Raw genomic sequence first — 27,341 nt, 5'->3', positions numbered from 1 at the left:
GAACAAGACCAAGTCCAGCCAGTATTTACTGAATAATTACATGCATAGCCTTGAAGGACACCAAGAGTAGTTGATTTTCACTAATGTAACTAGTTCTACTTCAACACTGTGTAGAAAATGCAGAATCTGTCTACTAATAAAACTATTCCAGCTGTAAACCTGAATAAGGGAAAAAGTGCATGTCAAGTTTGGGCAGACTTTTCCCTCCCGGCAGACCCCCAAACACCCACATGTGCACCTCTGTTCACTGATCTGCCTGCTGGGAGTCCCCTCCAGCCTCCCAGCTCTCCATCAGCAAAGCCATGCCAGCTGCTCCAGGCTCACGGGGACCCCCCTCTGCATCCCACGGAGCCCAGAGCCTGCACCTCGCCAAGTGCCGCTCCCCTTCCTCCCTGAGTGACTGCAGACTTGCTCTTGTTCCCTGATGCCCTCAACCTCACTGTGATGGGTCTGACTGACAAATTTACACATCTTGCTCAATCATCACTGTTTTCAAACTGAAGACTCATTTCTGTCTTTTTTTATTCTGTAAAATGCCTAGTAATTCTCTAATATCACTGTTACCTGAAAACTGGGTTCACCTCTTGGTGGGTGTCGAGCCAAAGGACACAACCAAGACAGAGAGTGGGAGAAGGAAGGATTTATCACTTGCAGCGAGTAAGGAGAACATCAGGGATATTTCGCAAAGCAGTGTCCCCCCAAACAGCAAAATTGGGAAAGTTTTAAGCTAAGGGAATATGCATATTCATGAAGGGGCTTCAGCACAGAATTGGGGCAAAGGTCACCAGAGTCCAAGTTTTAGTTGACTGAGGTCACGAGGGTCAGAAAAGGTCAACATTATCACCCCTGAGGTTCCAGTTGGTCTCGGGGTTGAGCCTTCAGGCTAATCTTTATCACTGAAACGGAACTGGGAGTCTCTACAACTGATTTATTATCTTCACTCTTTTTACTTCTCTTGCCTGATGACAGTCATTTGTTCCCACCTCCTTTCGTTCCCTTAAGATCATTAATTACGGAGACCTGTTCAAGGGCAAGCATGGTGGCCAGGCTTAGATCCCAAAATGGCTTAGGCTAAAATGGCTTCTCTTCTGTCAAAAAGCTGCATCTGGTTCTTTTCCTCCGGGGACCCCCTACCCTATGTGCTCACATTACTTCTCCACCACTTCCTTTACTCTCTTTTCTAGGACTGCTACTACAGCTGGCTTTCAGTCTCTCATATGTCCTCCAGCTCTCTTCTCCTTTCCGTCTTTTTTTCCTTTTCTCTCTGCGCTCCACTTCCTGGGTGAATTCCTCAGTCCTGCTGTCCGGCTCATGCATTCTCTCTTCGGCTGTGGCCAGTTGCCATTAACATCCTCTACTGAGTTACTGCAGTGACTAGTTTCCATTTGCAGGGTTGCTAATTGGTTGTGTTTCCTACCCATCTGTTCTTGACTCATATGTGCCCACTTGTTTTATAATTTCTTATTCTTAGTCCTTCATTTATCTCTTGAAGATTTTAAACGTACTTTGTATCCATTTTGAAGCATGTTCTACTGTTTGCATTTCAGTGGCAGTAAATTCACTTCCCAGTTAATTTTGTGGATTATCTTTCTTATTGTTAGTGTTTCTAACATACTTCAGAAATTTAACCTGCGGGCTCAACTTGAACGACGACAATTGGTTTATTCTCCTTCTCTCTGCAATGGTCTGTGCCTAGAAATCTGGGGGTACCTCCCCCTGGTGCTGCAGGACGCCCAGCCCGGGGCCAGGTCCCAGGCTGGAGGCTTGGCACTCCCCATGTGCGATGGGGCGGCACTGTGTCTTCAGCGCGGAGACCCACCCCACCCCACCCCTGGGTTCCGTCCGAGCAGCGGCGCTGGCTCTGGCTGCCCTCTGTGCCTGGGGGGCTTTTGGTCCCTGTGACCCTGCAGGCATCTTGTTCCCAGGTGCCATGGTCCGTTTGGACCCAGAGTCCAGCAAAGCCACAGCTTCAGCCCCTACTCACCACTGTGTGTTTTGTTTTATTTCTGTTCAGTAGGGATATTTATTCTGTTTTTGAGTCTATGTTTTTTAATTAAAACATTTAAAGTACATGTAATTGCGCTGTTTGAAGAGGATGGCAGAGAGTAAGAGTGAACTCATACTGAATCTTGATCAGAAGACCCTACCACGAATTCATCTCTATAGCCTGGCCCTGTGCCAGCCTCAGTAAACAGTCTCAACATGAAGACCCATCAGAAACGCATCCCCTCTGGGGACAGGAACCCCTCGCATCCTGGTGTGTAGGAGTTACCTACTGTCCTGTGCACTGGGCTGGGACAGGGATGTCCTTAGGCTTCAATTCCCTGGCTCCAGTGTTTCTCCATCTGCCCCAAGACAGTGAGACTAAACGTATAACAGCTTGTCTGGGCTCCATCACACGGATGATGTGCCCATACTTCCCTTCAGGCAGGAGCTCTGTGCTGGCTGCCCTGACGGGGTCAGAGGACCGAGGCTGGACTCACACCACCTCTTCTCTCTCCCACGACATCTCCAAGGGCCCGGCTCCCAGCACCAGTCAACAAACTCCTCCGCAGCAACCCAAGTGAGAATTAGGTTTTATAAAATATGTCTGCTCAAAAATAGGTTCCGAAATCTTTTTGGTAACTTAAACCTTTAATTTACATTAAGTTAAATGATGGGTGATCATTAAATATCCAGATCATTTCTAAATAAGATAAAACACTGACATTTCTAAACATAAGTTTAAATTTATATACTTTTGGCTTATTACCGAGAGACTAAAGGTATTTGAGTCTGTTAGTAAATATGTTCTTTCGCCACACTGAAAATAACCTGTACTATGAGGGAGCATATGCCCCTAGAAATTATGACATGATATGTATGTAAATTTGCTCACCTACTACAGAATGTTGTATGTGACAAACAGTTCACGATTGCCTACCTCCTAGTTTTCACTAGATGTTAATTACTAAGGGTTAAGAATTCTAGTCTTATATGTTAAGTGAAACTACTAGAAATAAAAAGGGTAAAGGAAAAAATCTCTATATACAAAGTATGCAAGGATGCAAAATGTGATTTTGGTAAAAAAAAAAAAAAAAAAGTATAAGGTATGAAGATGTGTTTTCGTTAAGGGAAAAGGAGAATAATTTTGTCCTAGTGTAGAGGTTATTTAATGGTTGTTTCATTTTTTTTAAGGAGAATAAAGGACAAAAAAATAAATAGGTATAAAAAGTTGGAGAAGAGAGAGTGAGAAAAAAAAATCTTACGTTGTGTGGTCAAGCTGGCTAAAACTAAATGAATTTATTCTAAGATTTTTGTTTTTTAAAAAAAGATCTTTAATATCAACAGTGTGCCTATGCAAAACTAGAATTCAACATTCTTACTCTGTTAAAAGGACAAGGTTTTCTTGGATTATTGCAAAAGATTTTTCTTTACCTGTTGAATAATCTGCCTAGAAAACAAAGATTCTGCACTTATCAGAATAATTTCCTGTATTTCATGTTGTTTTAATCAGCTCTTTGATTACTTAAGAAAACTGAGTCTTCTCAATATTAAAAGAACTAAAGTCTTTTTATAACTATGCAACTTTCTGAACATGCCTTTGAAATCTTTTAAGTCACTTTAGTTAGAGATAACTAAAAAAAAAAAGAGATAAATAAGTATTGTTTCATGGTGACTTGTGATCACATTGAATCAAGTGTCTTAAACCTGTTGACATATTTGAGAACCTCCCAAAGTCAAATTTTAAATGAAGTCTTTTTTGACCCAGAACCAACTTTGGGATTTTTCCAGAGGGCCCCCAGAAAATATCAAAGATTTGTTGTCTCTCCTTATAAAAATAGTGATATGAAACTAATTAGGCTTATTTGATATGTTAAGTTACATGAGAAGCACTGTCAAATAAAAGTGATGTTTAACAGGTTATATTTGTATGGGTGTATGCTACTAATATAAGTTATTTCAAAATTGTGCAAAAATTCCTGGAAATTTGTCAGTGTCCTTACTGTCCAATTAATCATCATAATTCCAATTTTTATCTTAAAACGTTGTATGCCTTAGAAATAATCAAATTTCCTTGTCCACTGAGTCATTTTTTAAAATGAACTCTCACCATATCTTTAACCATGGCTATTTAAAGTCTTTTGTCATTCACAAAGAGTTATAGTTTTATTCTGATTCTTCTCTGAAAACATTTATAATCAGCTACAGGCAAGAAGCACCACGATGACATCACTTGAATTAACTTTGAGACCATGCCACTGGACTGAGCAAGGATTTCCAGAACTAATGGAAAAGCTGACGGATTCATAAAACTTGTAACCCAAGATTTAGCAAAACAAAAATCATTATATGGGACTGAATGAAGTGATGAGAATGATTGCAATTTTTGTGACTTTTTGTTTGAAATATTGCTAGTTCTTTAATGTTTTGTTTCCAGGTTTAAGGAAAACTTTTTTTCTCTTAAGCTATCTGTAACTTATAGTAATCTGATAAATTGTATCTTTGTAAACAGAATTGAAACATTTATGTTTTTCTCCCTCATACCTCCAGTATTTATAAACTTTTACTGAGTGCTCTTATTTTCATGACACTGTAGTTCATATATATATATATATATATATATATATATATATATATATGCAAATGCATAAGTTAAATAAGAATCTTTTCTCTGTATAACAGGACTAAATTGAAAACATTGGTTTATTACCAGGGCCTTGGCTGAGATGCCATATTTGAGAATGATAGGCATAGAATCAGATGTGAACAGAAGTTTTAAGGAACTAAAGTTGACTTTACTGAGCCAATAAAGCCTCCTGAAAAGACAGCCTGGTGCCTTGTTACAGAGTTCCTACTCTTACAGGTGAGTAAGACAGGTCACTTTCTGGCAGACCCAGGAATCTTTAGGTATACTGGAGGCCTCAAGAAGAAGGGAATTCACCCAGATCTTGGTTATTGCAGGTCAAGTCTGATGGTGACACTTGGCTTGGCTTCCTGGCCTTGAGAAGCTTTTACAAGTCTAATCTGAGATTCCTTTTGAAAGTTCCAGTAAAGTGGACTTAAGAGCTGATATGATCAAACACTACTCTTGCAGCACTTCTGCAAATAATCAGGCCAAGTGTAATGAGACTAGACTGTTTACCAATTAGTCCTGCTCTGATTATATTTGATAGGAATGGAGGTCACTGTCGAGAGAACATTATGTTACAATAAAAAACTATAGTACATCCATTATCAGATCTAAGCCCTATTCACTCTCTTTGAGGTTTTGTTATCTATTCGTAAACTGGACCCTGAATTCTGCTAGTTTCCTCCAATATCTGGCTACAACTCTTTAAACTAACATTTCCAATTTTCTCCTACCCTTCTAACTTGGAGTCACTAAGAACTAAAGCTGCCCTTTTCCTGAAGCCCTACAAACTGGAGCTGATATAAACTACAGAGAAATCACCATGATGAATCACGTATGGACAACTTGCTTGACTGCTGCTGGGTGGGCCACTCGGAAAGTTCACCAGAATGCCCAACGCCATCCCAGAGTCATTCAAACTACAAACCAGGAAATTTGCCAGAATTGCCCTCACTCCACCATCTAAAGATGCCTTTGAGCCCAACAGCCAGAGGTTTTCTTGACCGACTGCCCTCTGGACTCAAAAACAGAATTTGTAGTTTGTTTTAATCATTAACCTTTATTTTTGTTTCCTTAGAAATGCTTCTTATTAAATAGCTCATTGCTTGCACCATAGAGAGCCCTAAATGAGATACAAGTAGATCAGTGGCTGCTTAGGGTTGGGGCAGGAATAGGGGAATAGGAAAGTAATCGCTAAGGAGTATAGGACTTCTTTTTGAGGTGATGAAAACACCCTAAAATGAACTGTGGTGATGGTCACATATATCTGTGAATATACTGAAAATTATTGAATTCCATGCTTTAAAAATGCAGATTCCTAGACCTCCACCTCAAAACTGTTCACACTAATGTTCTGTGTGTGTGTGTGCGGGGTGGGGGGGCGCAGCAGGAAGCAGAGCAGGGTTCAGAGTTCAGTGAGAAAGGGCGGCGAACTGTACCTGGGTGTGTAGAGCTCTCCATATCACCCTCTAAGTGGTACTTGGACTGTTGCGTTCAGCAGTTGGAAGTTGTGCTCCGTGGTTTTGATAAGAATGTTGCTTTCCGTGGGAAGAAAAGACGAGTATGGAGAAGTGTGCTGTTGAACGTCTAGTTCACCCCACCTGCCTGGGCCTTGCGTCAGCACCCCGGACCCCAGCATTCACTGAGGGGAACTGCCTTCCAGGCACTGTATAAGATGCTTGAAAATAATGCCATTTACTTATTTGTTGGAACGTACAGCCACCCAAAGCGTGCCGATAAACTACTTCCAAATGCCGCGTCGCTCAGGCTGAGAAAGGGAGCACCTGAGAACGTGTCTAAGTGCAGGTGGGGATCCGCTCCGTGACCTGCCTCACCGGCGTGCACACGCACCGTCAGGCAAGCGGAAGGCTAGCACTCTGCTCCCCTAGACTCTGAGCGCTGGAGGGTCTACTCACCATCCTTCCTACTTTGGGATCCACTGGGCGGCAGTTCTGTGGTCTCAGCAATTCCCCCGGACCTCGAAGGAAAGTGGAAGAGGAGGTCTCACCAAGGCCCTCAGCTGGTCACATTAAACATCCCCCCACGAAGGGCCTGTCTGCCCCCTCCCCACTCCCCCAGAGGGAAGACAAGGCTGGAATAGTGGACCTATTCACATTCGGAAAACAAAGCTGCTTCAGAGACATGCGTTCAACTCGCCAGCAGAGGGAGAGACAACGCATCTCGCATGCACAAACATGGGATGAGGCAGCGGCCTGGAAGTCATCTGATGTTACTGAAGGCCATCGAGGCCAGCCCAGGCCGTGGGTGACAGCCCAGGGGCTTTGCCTGGCGTGTGTGGAGGGTGTCACCTTTGGCAGGGAGCAGGCGCACGTGCCCAAGGCTGGCAGACCTGAGGGAGGCCACGTGAACACACGCTGTTACCTTTGGCAGGTGACACCTCGGCCCTGTGCTGTCACTGTGACCCTAGAACGCGTCAGCATGACAGGCTGGGCATCAGTCTGCTCCGGCTGCCACAGTGAAGGGCGGCAGAACGGGTGGCTTAAACAACAGAAATCTATTCTCCCCTAGTTCTGGGCCGGGAAGTCCAAGATCAAGACGTTGGCAGGGTTGGTTCCTCCCTAAGGGCAGGGGGATCTCTGCCTGGCCTCTCTCAGCTTCCAGGGGCTGCAGGCGATTGTCCATGTTCCCTGTCTTGCAAACGCATGGCCCAGCCTCTGCCTTCGCCCTCACGTGGCCCTCTCCCTGGGTACATTCCTGTCCACACGTCCCCCTTCATAAGGACACCAGTCATACTGGACTAGGGCCCGCCCACATGACCTGTGCAAAGACCCCGTCTCCAAATCCGGTCCCACTCTGAGGTACTGGGGGTTAGGATTTTAATACGGATTTTGAGGGGATACGATTCAACCACTAACAGGCTGTGAGTCCCCAAAGCACTTAGAGAGACCTTTCAAATCACCCCAGGCCTGGGAGTCAGAGTTATCCCTGGGCGGGGTTAGTCCCTGGTCTCTCCCACATGAACGGCTGGGGCCACAGGACCAAATCCATCCAACGTCTGGGTCCTGGTCCACACTGTTCCCTCCTGGGTGGGTTTGACCTGGACTGTCTGCTGTCCTGAGGAACTTCAGCTCCTACTAAATGACTGTTCCTTTCAAGCTGTGCATTGAACCAGCCTCTCCTGCAAGGCCATTTCAGGGAACACACGTCAAAGGAGTTCTGCAAACAGTACCTTCACACAGCAGTCCGCTTCAGGGCCATTCCCTTACGACGTGGGGGAATGGGTTCTACTAAATAGAGCAGATTTATGATGCCCAACGTCGACCTGAAAGGAACAGACTGCACTTGGCTCCACTGTGAGCCCGAGACGGCCCATAGTCACATTTTGATGTGAAAAGGTGCAAAGGAAAAGGCAGGCAGGCTGGGAACACCATCCTGACCTCCACTCAGCTACTCCCTAGAGCCCCAGAGGCCGATGCAGATGTTAAAATTCTCTCTGAAAAGTGAATGACCAAGTGCTCCTGGAGTCCTTCCTCTTTCTAATGCTAGATACTCATTTTTTTCCCTGCTTTCCTTGGGACAAAGGTCACGGTATAACCATGGGGCAACAGAGGCACATAAAGGTTGACTCCCCAGTATGTCTTTCCTCTCCTGCAGCGATAGAAATGTCATCCATGCATGTTTCCTGCCTCTTGTGCAGTTAGGAGTGGCTGTGTGACTACCTGAGAAAGATGCAAACTCTGGATGGTGCCCAGAAGCGAGGAAGCCTGTCTTCCCCCATCCCTCCTTCCCACAGGCTGGGGCTGCAGGCTGGAGCAGAGGCCACGACCTTGACGTTGAAGCCGGGGAGCCCCGCCTGCCCGAGAAAACTGTCATCACCTTGAAGACTGTGTCGTCGTGGTCACAGCGGCCTCACTAACACATGTGGTTTAAGGATCCTGACACGTCTACCACCCTTTCCTGATGCCGTGGCCAAAAAGCAAGAGCAAAAGGAACTTCGACTTTCCCTTGGTCGCGCGGAGACGCTCAGCTTTCCTTCAGGCCGGGACTCCTCTCGGCTCCCTCTCTTCTGGGTCAAGAATGCAGCCCAGTAAGTTCTCTTTTTCTAAATAAGACCAGGCAGGGGATTCTTGTTAGCAGTCAGCTTCCTGCCGTGGAGTAACACCATTCAGGGCAAGTTTGGGATTTCACAACTGGGGAACGCCTCTCCTCCCCCAGAACAGTGGGATGAATGCATTTCACGAGCACTGAGTAAAGCTTCTTCCCCTAACTGGAAACTAAAGTGCACAGAGCCTGAGCAGGTAGCTCCAAGGACTCGGCCCCTGCAGGGTGCAGGGTGCCTGGTACCAGACTGTTCTCCTGGGTGAGCCTCCCCGAGGACCAGCAGGATGAGTGGTGAGGGTGGAGACAAGGAGGCTGCGGCTCCCGACGCCGCGAGGACGCTGTGGAGGTGACGCCAGGGGCAAGGAGGGGGACCCGGGCAGTGAAGGAGAGATCCAGGGGTGGAAAGCATGGCTCCACTCCATCCCGTCAGGTGTCAGGTGTGACAGGGCCCAATAACCAGCACCCCCGTCCCCCATCCCAGTCCCGGCCTATTGAGTCAGGAGGGTCAGCAAAGTAGACAAAACACAGACTTCATTCATGATCAACAAGGGCCCGGTTCCTTCAGGGGAGTTTAGTGTGGCCTCCTCCGTCGGCTGGGCCGGGGGACTGTGCTGTTTAAACCGGTCGGATGGGCTCTCCTGCGGCTCGGCAGCACCGGGAGCGGGGACAGGAGAGGACGAGCGAGACGGGCACCGGCGTCCTGAGCCCGGCCCCAGCCCCGCCAGCCCGCTCCGCGTACCTCACCGCGCGCAGGCACGCGGCTGCGCAGAGAAAGGCGCACAGGCGGCAGCTCCTCCAGAAGCTCAGCTTTTTTTATTTAGCAACTCAGGCTGAGATCAAATAACCCTCCCAGTAGGTTGAGGTTTTGAGGGATCGTAATAAACAGAAGATGTGGAACACCAGTAACAGTTAAGGTCTTGAGAAAAGGACAGAATGTGCCCAAGACAGCAAAGGACAGAAAGGATGGCCCTCGAGGCACCAGGTGCCCGCGACTCAATGTTCCAAGTGTGTGTGACCCTGACTCTGGGGGCAGAGGTGGGACCAGGAAGCACCAAGGCCTCTCTTTAGCCCAGTGGACATCGACCAGAACTTTCTACAGAAGAACTTGTGCTTTTAGGCCTTGGCTATTTTCTGGAGACACCACGGAGAATTCAGCTGTCACCCAGGGTCGTTTACAAGCCCCCAGGGCTGAACATTTATCGCTGCCGGGATAGGTTAACTCCATCCTGAGACAGGTGGGTGGTCTCGCGCCCACTCCTGGAGGCCTGGAGAATCTGACGAGAGGGAAAGGAGAGAGACGGGCTTCCGCGTTCCTGAGCGACGGGAAGAGCGCAAGGTGATGGGAGGAGGGCGGTGCTCAGTTCTTCAGCTGGGACACTTCGTACAGGTATGCAGCCAGCATCTTGGTGCCTTCAATGTAGTTGTGCCTGACAGGGAGGAACAGTCATCACGCTGGCTGGTGTCCCGAGGGCCAGGCACAAATACTGCGTTCCTTCCGGAAGCGGACGTCCCACCGGCCTGGCGTGCTGGCCCTGAGCGCTGCTTGCCTTGGTTCTCAAGTCCAGTCCGACTGCCCCACCAGGGACCAGCCCTGGTCCTGGTCTAACGGAACGCGTGGCTCTCAGCCGGTACTTAGTGTGAAGGGCCTTACCCGGACCACAGCTCCTCCCTGTCCGGATGCGAGGTCTCCACCTTGTGTCCTAACACCCAGGGCTCTGTGCTCTCCCCCTGCCCTCCAAGCAGGGCCTTTCTTTGCCTCGGTCCCTGACTGGCCCACCCCAGTCACCCCAAGACGGCCCCTCTTTTCTGCCCTCACCTGTTGAGCTTTTCATTCTGGGAGTGGGCTCCGTCATCTGCTGACCCCACGGGCAACAGCATGACATTCTTCCCTGTGGCCTCCTGAAATGTCAAAGTCACAGGAATACTGCCGCCTTCCCTGGTCAAGTCCGGCTCAACACCAAAAACTGAGGGAGAATGGAATAAAAGACACTGAGCTTTAGGGCTGCGAGGCCAGGGATCCGCCACAGATCTACTGGCCCGCAACCCCAAGTCCAGATCAGCAGCCCTGCTCTCAAGGTTGGAGGTGGCACAGCCCAGCCCGCACAGAGACAGAGCCGACACAGCCACACGCCCACGATCCGCCAGCGCCTATCCGCCCCCAAAGAGGACGTCTGACCTGTCTTCAGGGCTCTTCTCCCAGCCAAGTAATGAGGGTGGTTGAAGTCGGATACCCAGGGCTTCCCGCCGTGGCTCAGGTACACCTTGAACTTGTTGGGACTGTGCAGTTCAGCAAACTTCTTGGTCAAGTAGCTCGTAACCTGAAGCACAGGCAGGAGAGACAGTGTCTTACAAGCCTGGCCTCTGACCTAGTGCTGGGGATCTACTCCACAACAGTCTCTGGGGGCGAGTCCGCAGTCGTCTACAACGGGTCTATAAGGGGTCTACAGTGAGTCTATGGGTCTACGATGAGTCTCATGTGCTGCTGCTAAACACTGATCTGCATAACTACGATAACAGAAAAAGGGATTTTATCATGAAACAAACTTCAGATATTTAAGGTAAAAGGTAATGTTTTAATTTCAAGCAATTCACCCTGTACGCAGATATTCCCATATGATGTTAATATTTAAATCCCGTATGATGGTAACGCTTAAATCAAGTTTAAAGAAAACGCCCCTTGACTTGCTTTACAAAAACGATTACGGCTAAAGCAAAAACAGAGCCAGGTGCTGACCCAGGGTCACCTCGTGATGAGCACATCTCAGTCCTAGGCTTGGAGAGCGGCCCTCAGTTTCCCCTCCCGACAGGGAAGGTCTTGGCTCCGTCTCTCCGTGAAACCCCCCGGGGGAGGACGAGGGACTGCTCCCCGCAAGCCTGGCTGACTCTCAGGTACCAGATGCTGCCCCACTCTGGATCCTCCCCCTCTGGAAGCTGCCCCCCAATCCTGGACGCTTCCCCCTCTGCTGCTCACCAGGGACCAAAGGCCCGCGGACTCCCACCATAACACAGGCAGCCCGAAGTCAGCAACTGCCTTGAGCCTCGGGACGAGGTCAGAGATGAGATTTCAGCACGCCTCAGCAGTGACAGAGGCCACTCGCACGGGATGCCCTTTTACGTCTAGACCTTGATCCCTGATTAGCTCTGAACTGCTTGTTCCAGCAGCCGCGGAGCTGGCGAGAGCCGAGGACAGGGCTGTGCAGGTGGAGGCGCGCCCTCCCGCTGCCCAGAGCCCCGCTGACAGGCCCCGGGTGCGCAGCACGCCCCGCCCACGCCCCAGCACCCCACGTGCCTGCTCGGTGACCACCTCAGGAGTCATGTCTGGCACGAGCCTGATGGAGAACTTGCCGATCACTTTGCGGGGAATCACGGTCTTGGCCCCCGACCCAGAGAAGGCACCTTCGATCCCGTGGAGGGAGAGGGACGGGTACCGCCACCTGTGCATCAGGATGTCTTTCTGCAGAAACACGACAAAGTGGGTCGGAGACGGCACCGCCTGCTCACGGAGGAGCCCGGCCGGCCTGGGGTCCGCACACCGTCAGGAAGGCAGGAGCGACCCGGCAGGGCCGGTAGATGAGCCGGCCCCAAAGGCGCTCCGGCAGCCGCTACAACAGCCCCCCAAGGGGGCTCTGCGCGCCCAGGACGGCCGCAAGCGTGTCCCCTCCGCGCCTCCCAGTGAGTCCGCACCGCCCGGGTCAACAAAACTGACCACACAGGAGCCACGGCGTTCTGGCCAGCCCCACCCATATGAGGGCTGTTGCAGAGCCAGGGGCACCAGGAAGGGGAGGGAGGCATGACCCCGGCCATCCTAGGTCCTGGGCTTACAGGACACCGAGTGTGGGGCGAGCTCCCCGAGGAGGGGAAGCCAGGCCGTGCATCACGTCCTAGGCCGGTGCCCACGGACAAGCCCGGCAGCCTCTGCTGTGGGGATGGGCACAAGGCAGCCCCCCGTCTCGCGAGCGTCTACTTGACACGGCCGCCTCTCATGCCCCTCTCGTCCCAGCGGTGGCACGCGACGTATCAGGAGAGGACACGCTGCCGCCCGAACCCCTGGGCTTCCTCGGCGACTCAGCACGTAACTCTGGACGTGTTTGTGAACCAAAGAGCCCAGTGACGGCCGGAAGGAGCAGACACGGCCCTTAAGCAGACACCTCACGTAAAGGCAAACGTTACCGGAAGGCAGCGGGGCAGGAGGAAACACAAATGTGTCCAGAGCCCAACCTTCCCCAGACTCGTCTCTCCCCTGGGACTAGTCTCTCTTGGTCACGGTGTCAGGACCCAACTGACTGCCGCCCGCGAGGACCCCGTCTCGGCTCCGCCTGTGAAATCCTTACCCCGCTCGGTCCTCTCCGATGCGTCCTGAGCCTGAGGGGTCCCCGGCCCCGCCTCCCCGCCCCCCAGCGCCCCCCGCAGCCTCACGGCCCCCAGCCCCAGCGCCTCAGCTCCTATCCCGCCACACCCCCTGCCCGCAGTCTGTCCCCAGCGAGGGCTCATCAGCGCGTCCCTCTACTCAGCACCAGTCACACCGCCGTCTTCCAGGACAGTGCACGACCTCCTCGGCAGATCAGAGGCCTTTCTGTCAGGCATCTTCACTCCGAACCCCGGGCCTCACTGGCCGCCCACGAGCGGGACAGCTGAGGCCTGCTCTGCCGCTCAGCCCCGCCTGTCTCCTGCAGGCCCGGTGGCACTCCCGTCTAAGGAGGCCTCCCCCTCCCCCCAGGCGCCAGACCACCCCACGGTGGCCTCCGCACACCCCCTAAGCTTCTCTGCCCGTCTGTCACCTGGAGAGGTGACACTCAAGGGCCAAGCCCGGTTGCGCTCCTCCTGCATCCCCAGGGCCTGCCGCTGCGGTTCAACTAAAGCTTAGTTAACCACGTGAACTTATAGTCACACCTTAGAAACCAGGAACTAAGCTAATTAAGAGAAAAGTCACAACACGATTTTCTCCTGACAGTTAAGTAAATGTTTTGTGCAAATGGTTTCCACCTTAGCACCCAGCTCCGTCAGGAATGGCTTAAATCATCTCTGGCCCGGTGGTAAAGTGACTTCCCCACATGTGCAAATGAGGAAAAGCCCCTGCCTCTCTGCAGACGTCCCCCAGCTCCCGAGCTCTCCACAGTCGACATGTGACACGTTAAAGAGCTCCCAGCTCCCAGCCTGGCGCGTGGTGCCTTCCGGCGCCTGCACCGTCTGGCTGCTCCCGTGCCCGGGGTACGCCCGAGTCCATCCAGCCCTCAGCCTCCGGCCCGGGGACCCTGCAAGCCCGGCGGGGGGCAGGCCTCGCGGCGCCCGGGCAGCACCTTGCAGCCGTGCAGCAGGGTCTGTGTCCCCACATCCCGGGTGTACTCCTCCAGGTCGAAGTCGATCTTGTCGTAGAGCTCCAGCTCGTCGTCTGTCACGGAGGCCACCGCCTCGCTGATGCCCGGGATGAGGATCTTCCCCGTGCGGTCCATCAGGCAGCCTGGAGGAGTGGGGAGGGTGAGCGCTCAGCGTGCATGCGCTCCGTAAGGCGTTCTGTTACCGTAACAACCGAGGGAGGAGAGCGGGGGCACCTGCCGTGTAACACACGGAAGGCAGGTGAGCCGTCCACGGTCACGGAGCAGGATACACATGGAGCAAACGGGCTCCCGCAGGCCCGCCCTGAAAACCACTCCTCTGTCCAACGTGTCCTGTTTGAGGCACGTCCCACGAGAAACTACCTGCTCCCACGCTGAGGGCGGAAAACCGAGTGGGGCAGGGTAGACTCCAGTCCCAGAAAAGTCAGCTCTGTGCACGGCCGCCGCCGCCCGCCACGGAAGGAAACAGGACTGAGCACACGGCGGGCCGAGGCCGTGCGCCAGGGGGACACCAGGCAAGGGAGCCGTGGCCTCGCTCTCACAGGGCTGAGCGTGCAGGAGACTGCTGCGGCCAGTCACAGTGTCAACTAGACCGAGGTTGACGCCCTCCAGGGACGTAACACACAACGGCGTCCAGAGGAAGGACGGCCGTGACAGGGCAGGCGGGGTGCCCGAGTCGGGCCGCGGAGACGACATGGGGGGGAGGGGAGGCAGAAATGAAGCATGGGGGTCTTTTAAAGGGACCAGTCAGTGGCGGGGGGGTGGGAGGGAGGGACAGAAGGCATGAAGCAGCCTGGAAGCAGTGCCCGCACCAACCTCCCGCCCGACTGCCACGCGGTGACGGAGCCCACGCTCACCCATCAGCATGATGAGGTCGGTCATGGCCTCGTGCACCGAGCCGCCGTACACGCCGGAGTGCAGGTCTCTGTTGCTGCATTCCACCTGCGGACACATGGCCACCCTGCTTGGCTGCTGACGGGAGCCCGTTCTTAACCACGCGACAGTAAAGTGAGCAAAGAACGTTCACACGACCATTTTCGAAATCAAAATCTGCTCCCTCAACAAGCAAAGCAAGGTGCTTCCTAAATGCCAGAACTCTGGCAACAATCAAAAAATCCTCTTGGAAACGCCAACCACAGGAGAACGCATGGGCACCCAGAGCCCTCCCAGCTGCTCCCCGCACGACTCGGCACAGACCTCAATGAAGAAGTAGCAGATGCCCCGGAGCCCGTAGGTGATGCAGGGCTTGTTCTTCCCCAGCCAGTAGTTGTCAGAGATGCAGACGTAGTCCACATCCTTAAAGAACACGTCCTTCTGGGCAAAGATCAGCGCATCCAGGCCTTCGGAGCCAGACTCCTCCATGCCCTCCAGACAGAAGCGGACGTTGACGGGGACTTCCTGGGCAGGAGGCCGGTGAAGGAAGGCACTCAGAGCTCACGGGCTTAGAAGCAACAGCCAGGAAGCCACCCAATGTTGGGAAGTCACGAATTTCAAACAAGTGACTTCCTCCAGACCGACCACTGGGCGGGCTGTGTGTGGCCCACAGAGACCCTCAGTCCCCAGGCGCTGGGCCACCAGGGGACAAGCGTGGCTTCGGCCGGTCACCCTTAGAAGGACTCCTTCCAAGGAGCTCCCAGCCCGACCACATGTGCCACTCATCGGGGTCTCTGCGCTCGCCCAGCGCGAATCAGCGTCTCCAGCAAAGCTGAGCCGCCCTCTCTAAAACAAAGGCCACGACACAGACAGCCAGAGCCTTCATCTGCGTGGCCACCAGCAGTGCACGCAAGAGCGAGCGCGCGCTTCCCCCAGTTCATAAGGCGCTCCACGCACTGCAAGCCCTTCTCCTCCAGAGCTGACAGTGACCCTAAGATGCCACGTGGCTCCTGCTCGGTGGGCTTCCAGGTCTCCCCAAGGCTGTGCTGTGAGGCACGCGGCCCTTCCACAGGAGACAACGTGAAGCCACACCTGAGCGAGGCGGTGCCAAAGGCCATGGAAGGCTGGGCCCGTACGGACTCACGTCTGCGGGGTCCTAGCTCAGAGCTGCCCCCAGACAGCGCTGCTCACCACACGCAGCGCCCCTCTGCCACTCCAGTGGAACAGGGGTGAGGGGAGGTGCGCTGAGCGGCTCTGCCCTGCACACGGCCACCCCTCCGCTCGGCCACCCGCTGATCCCAGGGGCCCTGGAGGAGAGGGGCCTTCCCAGCCCGAGCCCAGCTCCCTCGAACCCTTTTCAGATCTACCACCCCATGTCCTGACAAAAATGCTTGTCTTATCATTCTTATCGCAACACAAGATAAAAGCAAGATGCAGAAACTGCCTATATGTTATGATCACAGTCAGATTAAAAAGAATTCTTGAAAAGATTGGTAAGTAACAAAATATTAAGTCTCTGAGGCCTGGATTCTAGGCACCTCTTTTTTCTCTCTACTTTTCTGTATTTTACAAACTTTCAACAAGGAGCAGATGTTTCAGTTAAGGAAATATATTTTTAAAAATCAAATTTAGTTTTAGGAGGATAAAAACCACACAGAGAAAGTAAGGGTCTGTCGGCTAGCACAGGGCCCGGGTCACGCCCTGGCAAGCGCCCACTTCCCAGGCGCGGTCAGAGCCCGGAACTCTCACCTGCCTGGGTCCCTGCTGAGTCACCAACAGGGTGACCTTGGGACAACTGTAAAACCACTGCACCTTCAATGTTTCCCCAAACTGGAAAACAGCCTATAAACTGGAAGATGACCCAGCTGCGCTGATGCAGTTTGGGGGGGAAGCCTGCTGTCTCCTGGCCCGTGCTCTTTGATCTTTAGGGGCTGTTCTGGGAACAGAAAGTCCCACTCTGCATCCCCAGGTGGAGCAGGTGAATCGGGCCCTAGATGTGGGCGGCGTACCTGACACGTTTTCTGGAAGGCTTCCAGGGCGTTCATCCAGCCGGCCACTGGCCCCTTATCATCGGTGGCTCCTCTCCCATACAGTTTGCCTAGAACAGCAATCAGCAAGTTCATCAGGTGACGGCCGCAGCGCACAGAAAGGAGCACCTCTCGGTGAACATCTGACGACATCCCAGCGCGACCCCACGCAGCCATCCTAAGCCTCTTCTTCGTGTCGGAAGCCCCATTTCCATTCTATCAGGAGCCCCGAGTCTCCACCCAACATGACCGTTAGGATCTTCCAGAGAACTCGCCCGATCTAAGAGCAAGCCGTGGGAGTGCGGCCAAGGTCCCCACCGTCTCAGGGCACGCGCTGCAAACCCAGCTCCGCGGGACCACTGCCACTTGGCTAGTGTGTTAAAATCTAGTCCACAGCCAGCCGGCAGCAGCGGGGGAGGGAGACCTGGCTGGATGCAGGTGCACCGACCAAGGAGAACCACAGTCTCACCCACACCACAGCCCAATTTGATGAAGAACAGAACCGACGTCCGTCACGTACCTCTCTAGGTTATCACTAAAGGACAGGATGCTGCCCCTCCCCAGGGTAACCGGTCACCTCCCCGCTGCACAGCCACCTCTGGGACCCCCGTACAAAGGTGGGTGTCTGGGCTGGGCACTGGCCACCTTGAAGGACAGCAGGGAAACAAACCCAGACCCCCCTCCCGAACCGGATGCAGCGTAAGGCCCGAGGGAGGCCAGAACCCCGGGCGCCGTGTGCTCAGGGGGCCCCTCCCGGCCTCAGTCTGTCCCGGTCGGTCCTCTGTCCTCCTCACCCTTAGCCCATTTTCAACGTTCGGCAGGTCAACCTGACCCTCCCCAAAGCGGCGTGGGGCTTAAAGCCATCACTGCCTTGGGGATTTCTTTTTTAAACTAAATCTGCTTTTCACAAAAGCTAAAGAGCTCTTCTAAGACGCATCCTCGTCCCTGTGGCAAACACTGACCAAGCGACCCCAGGGAGCCGGGGCTGTGCGGGCCGAGGCGGACAGAGGCCGAGAGTGCCCACCCCCGGCCCGGCACGCCAGCAGGCACGTGTGGGCAGCTTCTCCGGGCTACGGGGGCGCTCCAGGTTCTTCCGTCCTGCGTGTCTGTGTGTCTGCCTGGGGGTGGGCTGTCAGGGAGGGGCTGAGCAGTAGGTGACCAGGGCTGGCGCAAAAAGAGGCGCAATGAGGGGAGAGAAGATGGGGCCCACCGGGTCCCCCAAGAGGCACCGCTGTGGGGCAGGGCGGGAGGCGGTGCAGGACCCGTCTCCACAGGCCAGGGGAGGGCCTTGCAAGGGGGAAGAGAAGGGGCGGGAGGAGGACGACCTCCAGGGGGTTCTGGTGCAGGGGTGGGGAGGAGGGGCGCCGCTGGGAGAGGGGAGAGGGGACGAGAGGAAGGGCGGGGGCCCAGGCTCTGGACTGAGGACACGTTAGCAAGCGCACCCTGAGGACCGCTGTGCGCAGCAATGACGTGACTGTCCCTGAGCCGGGGAAGCTCCAACAGAAACTCAGCGTGTCCCGCAAGAAAGGCTTTACTTAAAGACGGTCTGCAGCACTCGGCCCAAGGGGACGAGGCACAAATGAAGGGGCTGCTCCACGTGGCGAAAGGCTGCGTCCGGTGCGGAAACGTGAAGGTTCAGTGACGAAGGCAGGCGGAGCCTTTACCCGGGGCGGGTTGAGGGGCAGCGAGAAGCGGGGCCAGCGCGGGGGGCGCTGAAGAGGTGCGCAAGGTGCCCGCGGGGACCAGCCCGGGAGCCCTCGATGGCTTCACTGAGCCGTCACTGCCATCCTCATCAGGGCAGCAGGCATCGGGGAAAGGCCAACGCTTCCCTAAGCCCTGACGGGAGCTGCTAAAACGCGCCACGGAAGCAGCTACGGATCGGATCAGATTTGGATCCCAGGTTTTGGGATGCCGCACCACCTCCATTCGGATCGGGCTTCCTGGGAAAGTGTCAGCAGGAGAGGGAAGCCCAGCAGGCCCAAGGCGCCAGAGACCTGGTTCCGACAAAGAAAGGAAGGCTTTCGGAGGTTTCAAGGATGGATGCACGCGCGTGAGGCTTCCAGAACCCAATTTCTAGATCATGTACAAACAGCCAGCTCTGGAAAGACAGCCCAGAGGCCACGGGTGCACCTCCTAAGCAAATGCCACAAGTCCTCGTCCTTGGGGAAGCGTCCCTACCGTCTCGCTCCACCAAGGTGAAGGGCTCGCTGTCCCAGCCGTCCTCCAGGGCTGCCGGCTGCACGTCCAGATGTCCATAAATGCACACCGTTTTCTTCTGCGGGTCGGAGCCCAGTGTGCCGAGTAAAATGGGCGGAAGTGGTATCTCCGAGCCATCAGGGAGCTGGGGGAGGAGAGGAGGCCATGGAGGACAGGCTTTGTTTAAAGAGGGTGGTGTTTACAGAAGATGTTATCAACATGCCCTGGACAATCTTATGTGTTCTCATCAACCACTTCTATTGCAGAGTTCAAGATCATACTGTTCAACCGAGTCATTAATTAACAAGAATATACTTTCCCGTAATCCGGAGCACAGAGACTGGACTACGGCCATCCCACCCTGAACGTGCCCCATCTCATCAGAGCACAGAGAGTGAATTATGTTTACGAACTGCAGGTGGCTTGGTAAATTTTTAAAGGTTGATTTTTGAAAAAAACTTTTATGTAACAAAACATATTACAAAGGCTGAGTTTGGGATGCAGCTTAGTTCATTATTTTCTAAAATAATGTATAAAAACTACGGTAATCTTAAAGCAGAAGATACATTTTGAAGTTTTTTATGTAAATTACAGTCATGCACAGAAAGGGCCGTAGACCAGGATATGATGAACTGTAATTTGCAGGAGGCCACACTGCGTGAAGCCGCAGTAGCTGGGACTCCTCCTGAGCCTTCTCCCAGAGGCCGTATCAGCCTCCCAGTCCCCTACGAGCGGGGGACAGATATTAATCACAGGATTCTCTCCTCATCTAGGGTAGAAATGCAGGTGTACGAAGGCAAGCCAGTGCCAAGCCCCACATCAAACTCAGGTCCCTTCCAACATTCACATCAGCTCAGCGTCTGCACCTTCCATGGTAAACCATGGCCCACGAAGGCCCTGCAAAATATCCGGCACCCCATCCTCCTCGCCCCGTTCCTGCAGTCTAAGAGGACAACCCGAGGTCCTTACAAAGTGCCACCAACGGCAGGGAGGGTGAAAGGAGCACGGGCTGAGTTTCAACTGCAGGAGCGAGGAAGAGTCACAGAGGAGCCATCACACACCTGGGTGTCAGGCTAGTTACTAGAAAACGCTCTGAAAACATACGTAACTAAACAGAACACACAAACCAAACTGGTAATGAAGCTATGGTAACGATTTACAATTAAGAGGTAAAATGAGCAGCAGCTAAAACCGACAAGCAAATCGGGACAAGGGATGGGCCGGTAAAGGTGTCCTTCTCCAAACTCCCGGGGGCACTGAGCACCTCTACGTCTCCGCGCCCATCAGGGAACGTTCCAGGCCGCCGAGTTCTCTCAGGATACGGGATCTGTCCTTCCAGTACACCCTACTCATAAATGCCAACTTAACTGCTGCTGACCCTGCAGCTGCCCACGCGCAATCCTGGACTCCACCTCGCCACCCACCCACGCGAGCTGCCCTGGGGCTGTGTCCTCGCGAGGACGGCCTGTAGCCACCAGGGCAAAGAACCGTTCTCGAAACCAAACGCCCTGACCTGGTCACACAAGACACGGGGCGCTGCGGTCCCAGCTGGCCCTTGGCTTGCCTCATAGGAAAGTGATTTTTAAAAACAGATTTTCTCTAAATAAATCTCTGCTCCAGGTAGCTCCTCCGAAACACTTTAGCATTTTCTAAGAAGCCACTTGGGCCCATAGATATTCATGCCACAAACTGCAAATCTCTCTCTGGGTTTCCCCACTTACTCAGATGTCACAGGACAAGGCCTGGGCGAGAGACACAGTGATGTGTTCACAGGGAGAACACGCTGTCCTCTACCAGCATCTGTCTGGGCACAAGTCTGTGTCAAGGGGTCCTCACGTCTCCCTCCTTTCCACCCACTCTAACGGCCACCACACGAGTCCAGCTCCCGACCCCTGACCCACTGCACCGGCGCCGGGGGCTCTCCCATCACTGCTCTGCTCAGGAGCCATGACTGCCCCATTTGCTGAGCTCCTCTGTCTGGCGCTCGGGCCCTCAGGGACAGGGCCCGCCACCGCCCGGGGCAGCGCTGGGCTGCAGGCGGGCCGGACCTGACGGCTCCTGCACCAACCCTGGCAGGGAGGCCCCAAGAGCCCCAGATCAGCCCTCCCACCGTCACATCGGCTCCTGAACCTTGCCCAGCAGGGACCGGGCTCCCAACATCTCTCCTCTGTGAGCCTGAAAGTACCCCAGCTTCTGCGCGTACAAGTGCTGACAGCCACCCCACACCCGCCCCAAGTCACCACCACCTCCAGGAAAGGGCAACACCACTGCCAGATGAACTGATGGGCAGAGGGGACCACATGTGCTATGGCTGCGCCCCACGAGAACCTCGGCAGAGCTTCTCTAACAGTGATGAAAGCTGCCAACTCCTTCCCTGATAAAAGTAGGCATCATGGAACTCAAATAGTGTGGCAGTCATTTAGTCTTTCGTGGAAGGCCCTTTCTGAAGAACCGCACTGTAACATCCGTGTTAAACAGAATAGATCCGTCTATTCTAACAAAACAACTCTTAAAAATTATTTGTCACCTAGATTTTTTTTTTACTATATTAGGAAAAAAGGAAGAGGAAGAAAGTCAAGTATGCTCCTAACAGACACTAACTCAAAGAAACTTGGTTTAGCCTCTCATGAGTGGGCAAAGTGCCAGGAAGCTCTAATGTGCCTTAAGTAATCTTCAGTTAACTATTAAGTCTGTGGTCAGAAGAAATCTCACACAAACAACACTGGACTGGGAATTGGAAGGCCCAGATTTTAACCTCCTTTGCCATGGGCCTATTATTGGTTCCCAGGGAGACAGAGCCCACCTGGGCCTCTGGGTCCTTCCATTTATGAAAAGAGCTGAATGTCCATATCTGAAATCCCAGGATATGGTTTCAATGGACACATAAATCATCAGGCAAGAGAACCAAGATAAACCAAACCCAGTTATCCCTGCAACATAAAAGAGCGTTACAAACTTCGAAAATGCATGCCACGAAACATGTAATTAACACGGGACTGAAATCATCTGAAAGGAAAATAGTGGAATAATGCGCCAAAAAGTGAGATTGTTCATTCAAGTTAGAATCTGTCAGAATCCTGCATTAAAATGCAACTGAGCCCCAAGTCCCACACATAAAGTAGCCCTTTTCCAGGAACCAAGTCATGAAAAGTGCTGTTTCTACCAACTGGGGACACAGTGGGTGTGAGTGGGAGTCTCCATTAGTTTTGCATCTGACTGGCAAAGAGCAACTTCCTGGTCTGAAGGCTGACTGACTGCTGGGAAGGAATGCCAGCTCGCCTCAGAATGGCCATTATGTTAACTTCTGCTTAGATAACACTCAACAGTTCTCCTTCCTGGAGAACAGTGATGAGTATCACAAATCTCTGTCTAATCCAGCTCAAGAAATCACACAGTTTAGCATCCAAATCAGGCCTTCTTTGTTTGTTTGAAAGACCAGCAGGTTATCTGAAGCAAAGACATGTAAGAACTAGCCGAGGCCTATCAACTCCTCAGTAAACCTGCTCGTTGTGGCTCTGCAGCGCGGAGAGTGCCGGCCGCATACCTTCTGGTTCCCAATGTCCACCAGCTCCACGGAGCCCCCCAGCTGCTTGATGTCGGCAGCGGCGACCTCCATCATCCTCCTGATCTCGCCTCTTTTCTCGGGCCACGCAGACACGCTCTGGATGGCCACCCATTCCGCAAGTTTCTGTTTGTGGATGATAAGCAGAAGGGATTCTGAAAAGGTGCTCCTTGAGGAAGGAAGATACTCACAAGGGTGCCACTGTCCGGCCCACAGAGGTCACTTGCTACCTGCGGCCACTCCATTTGGAACATGCTGCCCAGACGCAGAAGAAGAGCTCCGTGGCATCTGCTTTTTGCTTAAGATATAAAGGGACTGCCTGTACTGACCCTACACCAAGAACTATACAGCATGACAGGAAAATCGTTAACCGTAAAGCATGACGTGAGTGTAACATGTACAAAGTTCCATAAACACGTTTACATCTGCATCTGACAAAATTACACTGAAAGATACAGAAAATACCCAATATTTTCAGAGTCCAAGTTGGCTTATTTACCATCCTGACGATGGCCAAGTTCTCGAAAATAGAAGTTTTAGAATGAGCACTCTAAAGATTTCACCTGAAACATGTCTACCAAGGGCGATCTTAACGTATGATTCTTTAAGTTAACATCAAGAAACAGATTAATACATAACATTACCATATCATTTAAAACATGCTAAATGTAAAATAGTTCTTTATATCTACCACAAGAATAAACAAAAATCTTCAATTAGCTTTGCCATTTCTAGAAACAGGTATTAAGAGTTTCTGTCAAAAGCCAACTTATATACTGTAATGAGAAAGCAGAGGAAAAGACCTCTAGACAATACACATTTTCAGTTACTTTTTTTTGTGGTGACAACACTTAAGATCTACTCAAGTACACGATACAGTTTTGCTGACTATAATCACCCCGCAGTGCACTGGATCCCCAGAACTTACCCACCTTGTAACTGAGGTTTGTACCCTCTGGCCAACACCTCCCCAGTTCCCCACCCCCCGACCACCACCGTTCGACTCTCAACTTCTCTGAGCGCAACTTTTTCAGATTCCGCATGTGAGATCACACTAGCGCTGGTCTTTCTCCATCTAGACAGTATCTGTAACACTTGATTAGAACAGCATAATTCATATTAGCTTCTTGAAAGTTTCTCTGGGTACCATGCAATTAAACTGAACTTGAATGTTTACTAGAATAAACATTCCCTTACCTTAACGTAGCGATCCTGATTCTCATCAACGTACTTAAACAGGGCAGTGAGGGCCGACATCTTTCAACCAGACCGCAGACCCTGGAGATTCCTGGAAGGAAGGAAGAATCTGTCAGTGCTGCCTCGAGACAGGGTCCAACTGATCAACAGGCCTGGAGGCACCTGTGCAGGATCATAAACTGTACTCCACCCCCTGACCAGCACTGGATGCAGTCGTCACGAGGACTCCAGCAAGTGACCTCGGCAGATACAGTGGTTCTGGAAAGCAGTCAGAGGCTCAGGCTGATCTCCATTCTTTTTTCAGAAGGAAAAGGTACACAGAATTGTATGTCAAAATGGAAGGTAATCGAAGGAAGGGCCTGAGTTGAAGACAATCTGATATAAATTAAAAGCAGGTACTCCCCAGGAGCACTGACATACCGGCATTTTAAAACGTTTTTTAAAATTTAATTTTACTCTCTTAAAGCACACAACTTCCCCCTTACTATTACCACAGAGGAAATAATCACTCCAAGGCTTCCACCAAAAATGTCACATCTTGTCTCTATGCCACAAACCAACAACACAGCAAACAAAGCCCGAGGAAAGGATCGTAATTCAGTTTAAGGAAACTGACAACCTGGGCCCAGAAACAGCCAAGACAACGTATGAAACTCCTAGGGCCCGATTAAGATTAAAGAAACTTCCAGCCTCCCAGGTGCATTTTCTAACATCCAGTTTCTGCTCTGTGAGACCCAACACGCCCTGCTCCACCTTACAAATACAGGGGAAAAGAAATCATGTGACTCGTCATCTTTTTTCTTTGTTTGGCCGTGTCTCAAGGCATGCAGGATCCTACTGATAGTTCCTCAACTAGGGACTGAACCTGTGCCCACTGCAGTGGAAGCTCGGAGTGCCAACCACTGGACCACCAGGGAAGTCCCGACTCATCTTCTTTAAAAACTGGAATCAATATGAAGCACAGAAAATCCTGGAATTGGCACTTTCAAAATGGGTTCTCCCCTCTTCCTCCAACTGACAACTCAGATTCCATCACGTGGCAAGACTCAAACCTCAGCAGTGACAGGAAGTATTTCAGAACTGCAGCTGCAGCGTCACAAGACCCTACCACATCTCTGTAGTTACAGAGCAGGACGCCAGAAAAGCGCCTGCGTATGGACACACTGTAGTTAAAGAGCATCTTTTTCTTGGTATAGGATTCTGAAGTGACTTCTAAAGACAGGAGAGACTTTATCCACTGAGACATGAAGCCTGGCAACAGATCGAGGAAGTGCAGTGTGAGTTCAGTAAGGTCAATCCTCTTCCCACACCCAGAAAAGAGCATACAAACCTTCCAGCCAACTCAGAGGGTTTCAGCTGAGGCTCTGACCTCAAAGACAGGGATCCCTGAATGCAGAGGCACAGCATACAAGTCAAAGTTTTCAATCACAAAAGAAACCCTATTTAGCAGGACAATATGCTACATCAGGTACTTTTGAGCTTCTGGTCATTAAATGCCACAAATCCCACACTCACTGTAATATATTCTCATTAATATTATGTTCTTTGAGGCCCAATTAACCAATGGCCTTCCAGCAAAGGTCAAAGATTCAACTATCTAAGCTGCACCTTTTATCAAAGGAGAGTAAACAGAGACCAAGACCGACTGTTGAGCTCTGCAGGCCACCTCACCAAGGCTGGAGAAAAAGCAACTGCTCCTCTGAACTGCTAACCCAGTCAGAGAGGTCAGGCCAGGTCCATTTCTCCCTCCCACTCACAGTTCTGGTTTTTCCCGTTTCACCACCACTTCTTTTATATGCCCTGGCGAACTCCATTTATTAGGGTGAAAGCACCGAGCTGGAGTGAGCAAAAGCAAATACTACCCTCTAGAAAGAAATGCCAGCCTTACTCTCCTCTTGGAATCTAAGGTTCTGGGGAGTAACATAACTTCAACAGTGAAACTAGTGTGAGAGGAAGAAGTGATACGGTGGCACCTGGAACCATCCAGCAATGCCTACGAATGATTCTCCCAGTTCTGAGTGCCCCCATCCTGTCCCGCACTGATTCAAGGCACATGGTACCCTAAACAAACGCCTGAATCAGGGCTTCAAGTCTGTGTAAAACCACTGAAACAGCTGTGGAGACCTCTGGTTTGCCCAATCTAGACCTTCAATCCAAACGTACAGTTCTACAGAATTACTTCTCGCCACCTCTCCCTGCAAACACCAGGGACGACAAAGGCATGAGTCAAACCTGCACCAAATCACTGAGCCAGCACTAGGATCCCGTGTCGGCGGCGCGGGCGGCTCGGAGGCCCTGCCCGCGAGGCCCAGGGTCTCAAGGACTCGGTGCAGGCCGAACCGGGACCAGGCATCACTCCGCTTGACAGGTGAGAAAACGGAGGCTGCCTGAGGGCGGCCAGCTGCAGACTCCCAGCCTTAAATGTGGGCGGGGGCTAGAGACCCCTGACCCCGGGCCTCTGACCCCCGGGCGCAGGCCGTCCCGCGACACCAAACTCAGGCTTCCGCCAAGGGCTCTGCTACGAGACACAGGCTTTAGTTTTCTGCGGGCCTCGCCGAGGGAGGGTCGAGAGACCGGCGCGCGCGCGTCCTCCCCGCCGCCCCAGAGCCCGGACCCCCGAGCGGGCCTTTTGACCCGACACCCTCTTCTCCCGTTAGGCCGGCCACGCGCGGAGCGGGCCTGCGTCCTCGGCCCCCCAGCCGCGCCCGGCCTCCCCTGCTCCCCCGGAGGCGGCCCGGGGCCCCACGCTCCCGGCCTCCGCCCCGCTGCCACCGCCCTCAGGGCCTCCCCGCCTAGCGGTCCGTGACAGCAGCTCACCAGCCCGCCGCTGCCGCCTCGCCGCTTCCGTACCACGTGCCCCGGTCACGCCCCCGGCGCGGGCCCGCCCCGCTGCCGTCCCGCCCACCAATCCCCGCCCTTGTCCGGAGAGCTGGCGTCGCCCCGCCCCCGCCGCCGTGCCGTCCACCAATCGCGGGCCTTGCTGGAGACGGCGTCGCCCCTCCCCTGCCGTCGCCCCGCCCCTCGACTGCGCGGGGCGGGGCGGGGCGGGGCGGGGCGGGGCGGGGCGGGGCGGGGCGGGGCGGGGCGGGGCGGGGCGGGGCGGGGCGGGGCGGTAAGTGGGGGGCCGGGGCTGAGACCCGGGGAGGCGGGGCTCCGAAGCACCTGCCTGGGCGGCGACCTCCCTCGTCCATCGCCTAGTGCTTTCACTGTGAGGCCCGAGAAGTGGTCTTTAGTGCAAGGTGGTCCGAAGTGGGGGCGCCCACACACACCCCGAACCCTCCCGCCGAAAGCTCCCGTCCCCGCAGGCTCCTGAGGGGCGCGCGTTGCAATTTCACGTAGCTTTGGCACTTCGCTCGCCAAGCCTTCACCAGCACCATTGCTGAGAGGGGGAAATATTTTAGTATTTAGTCTTCCAATAATCCTAGGGATTAATGAAGAAAGTAGACCCACCATTTACTTATTCAGCATCTACTACTTCT

The 27,341-nt window shown here is 52.9% G+C and overlaps 2 protein-coding genes across 3 annotated transcripts in view; both read right to left on the bottom strand.

Annotated features, from left to right (window-relative positions):
• CNDP1 (carnosine dipeptidase 1) overlaps positions 1-6,585 on the bottom strand; it is a 34,900-nt gene extending 28,315 nt beyond the window's left edge. Inside the window, exons 1-2 of the mRNA XM_068563717.1 lie at positions 6,529-6,585; positions 6,052-6,150 (exon numbers count right to left, since the gene is read on the bottom strand). The gene's annotated coding sequence lies outside the window, so the exon portion shown is untranslated. The remainder of the gene's footprint in view (positions 1-6,051; positions 6,151-6,528) is intronic.
• Positions 6,586-9,468: 2,883 nt separating this feature from the next.
• On the bottom strand, positions 9,469-26,745 carry CNDP2 (carnosine dipeptidase 2). Of its 2 annotated transcripts, none has more exons than XM_068562242.1 (12): positions 26,680-26,745; positions 23,863-23,953; positions 22,648-22,791; positions 19,086-19,248; positions 16,890-16,978; positions 15,205-15,405; positions 14,865-14,949; positions 13,972-14,132; positions 11,964-12,128; positions 10,851-10,992; positions 10,491-10,638; positions 9,469-10,101 (listed from the first exon to the last, which is right to left on the bottom strand). In XM_068562242.1, the coding sequence occupies exons 2-12, from the start codon at positions 23,920-23,922 to the stop codon at positions 10,032-10,034; spliced, it is 1,428 nt and encodes a 475-aa protein (XP_068418343.1). In that variant the 5' UTR covers positions 23,923-23,953; positions 26,680-26,745; the 3' UTR covers positions 9,469-10,031. The 2 variants fall into 2 exon arrangements, with proteins under 2 accessions (XP_068418343.1, XP_068418344.1); XM_068562243.1 differs by lacking the exon at positions 26,680-26,745 and adding an exon at positions 26,095-26,613.
• Between the last annotated feature and the right edge of the window lie 596 nt (positions 26,746-27,341).

The sequence above is a fragment of the Eschrichtius robustus genome, chromosome 14 (assembly GCF_028021215.1).
Source record: "Eschrichtius robustus isolate mEscRob2 chromosome 14, mEscRob2.pri, whole genome shotgun sequence".
NCBI classification, from domain to species: Eukaryota; Metazoa; Chordata; class Mammalia; order Artiodactyla; family Eschrichtiidae; genus Eschrichtius; species Eschrichtius robustus.
Note: the sequence above shows the minus strand (reverse complement) of the source record. Positions and strands in the feature narration are given on the sequence as shown.

Bases quoted from the DNA above. Each gene is read 5' to 3' on its own strand.
- CNDP2 (XM_068562242.1), bottom strand. From the start codon at position 23,922: ATGTCGGCCCTCACTGCCCTGTTTAAGTACGTTGATGAGAATCAGGAT. The intron at 22,792-23,862 runs GTAAGGGAATGT...ATCCACAAACAG, and splicing joins ATCAGGATCGCTACGTTAAG to AAACTTGCGGAATGGGTGGC. The intron at 10,993-11,963 runs GCACGTGGGGTG...CCTGTGCTTCAG, and splicing joins CTGAGGTGGTCACCGAGCAG to GTTACGAGCTACTTGACCAA.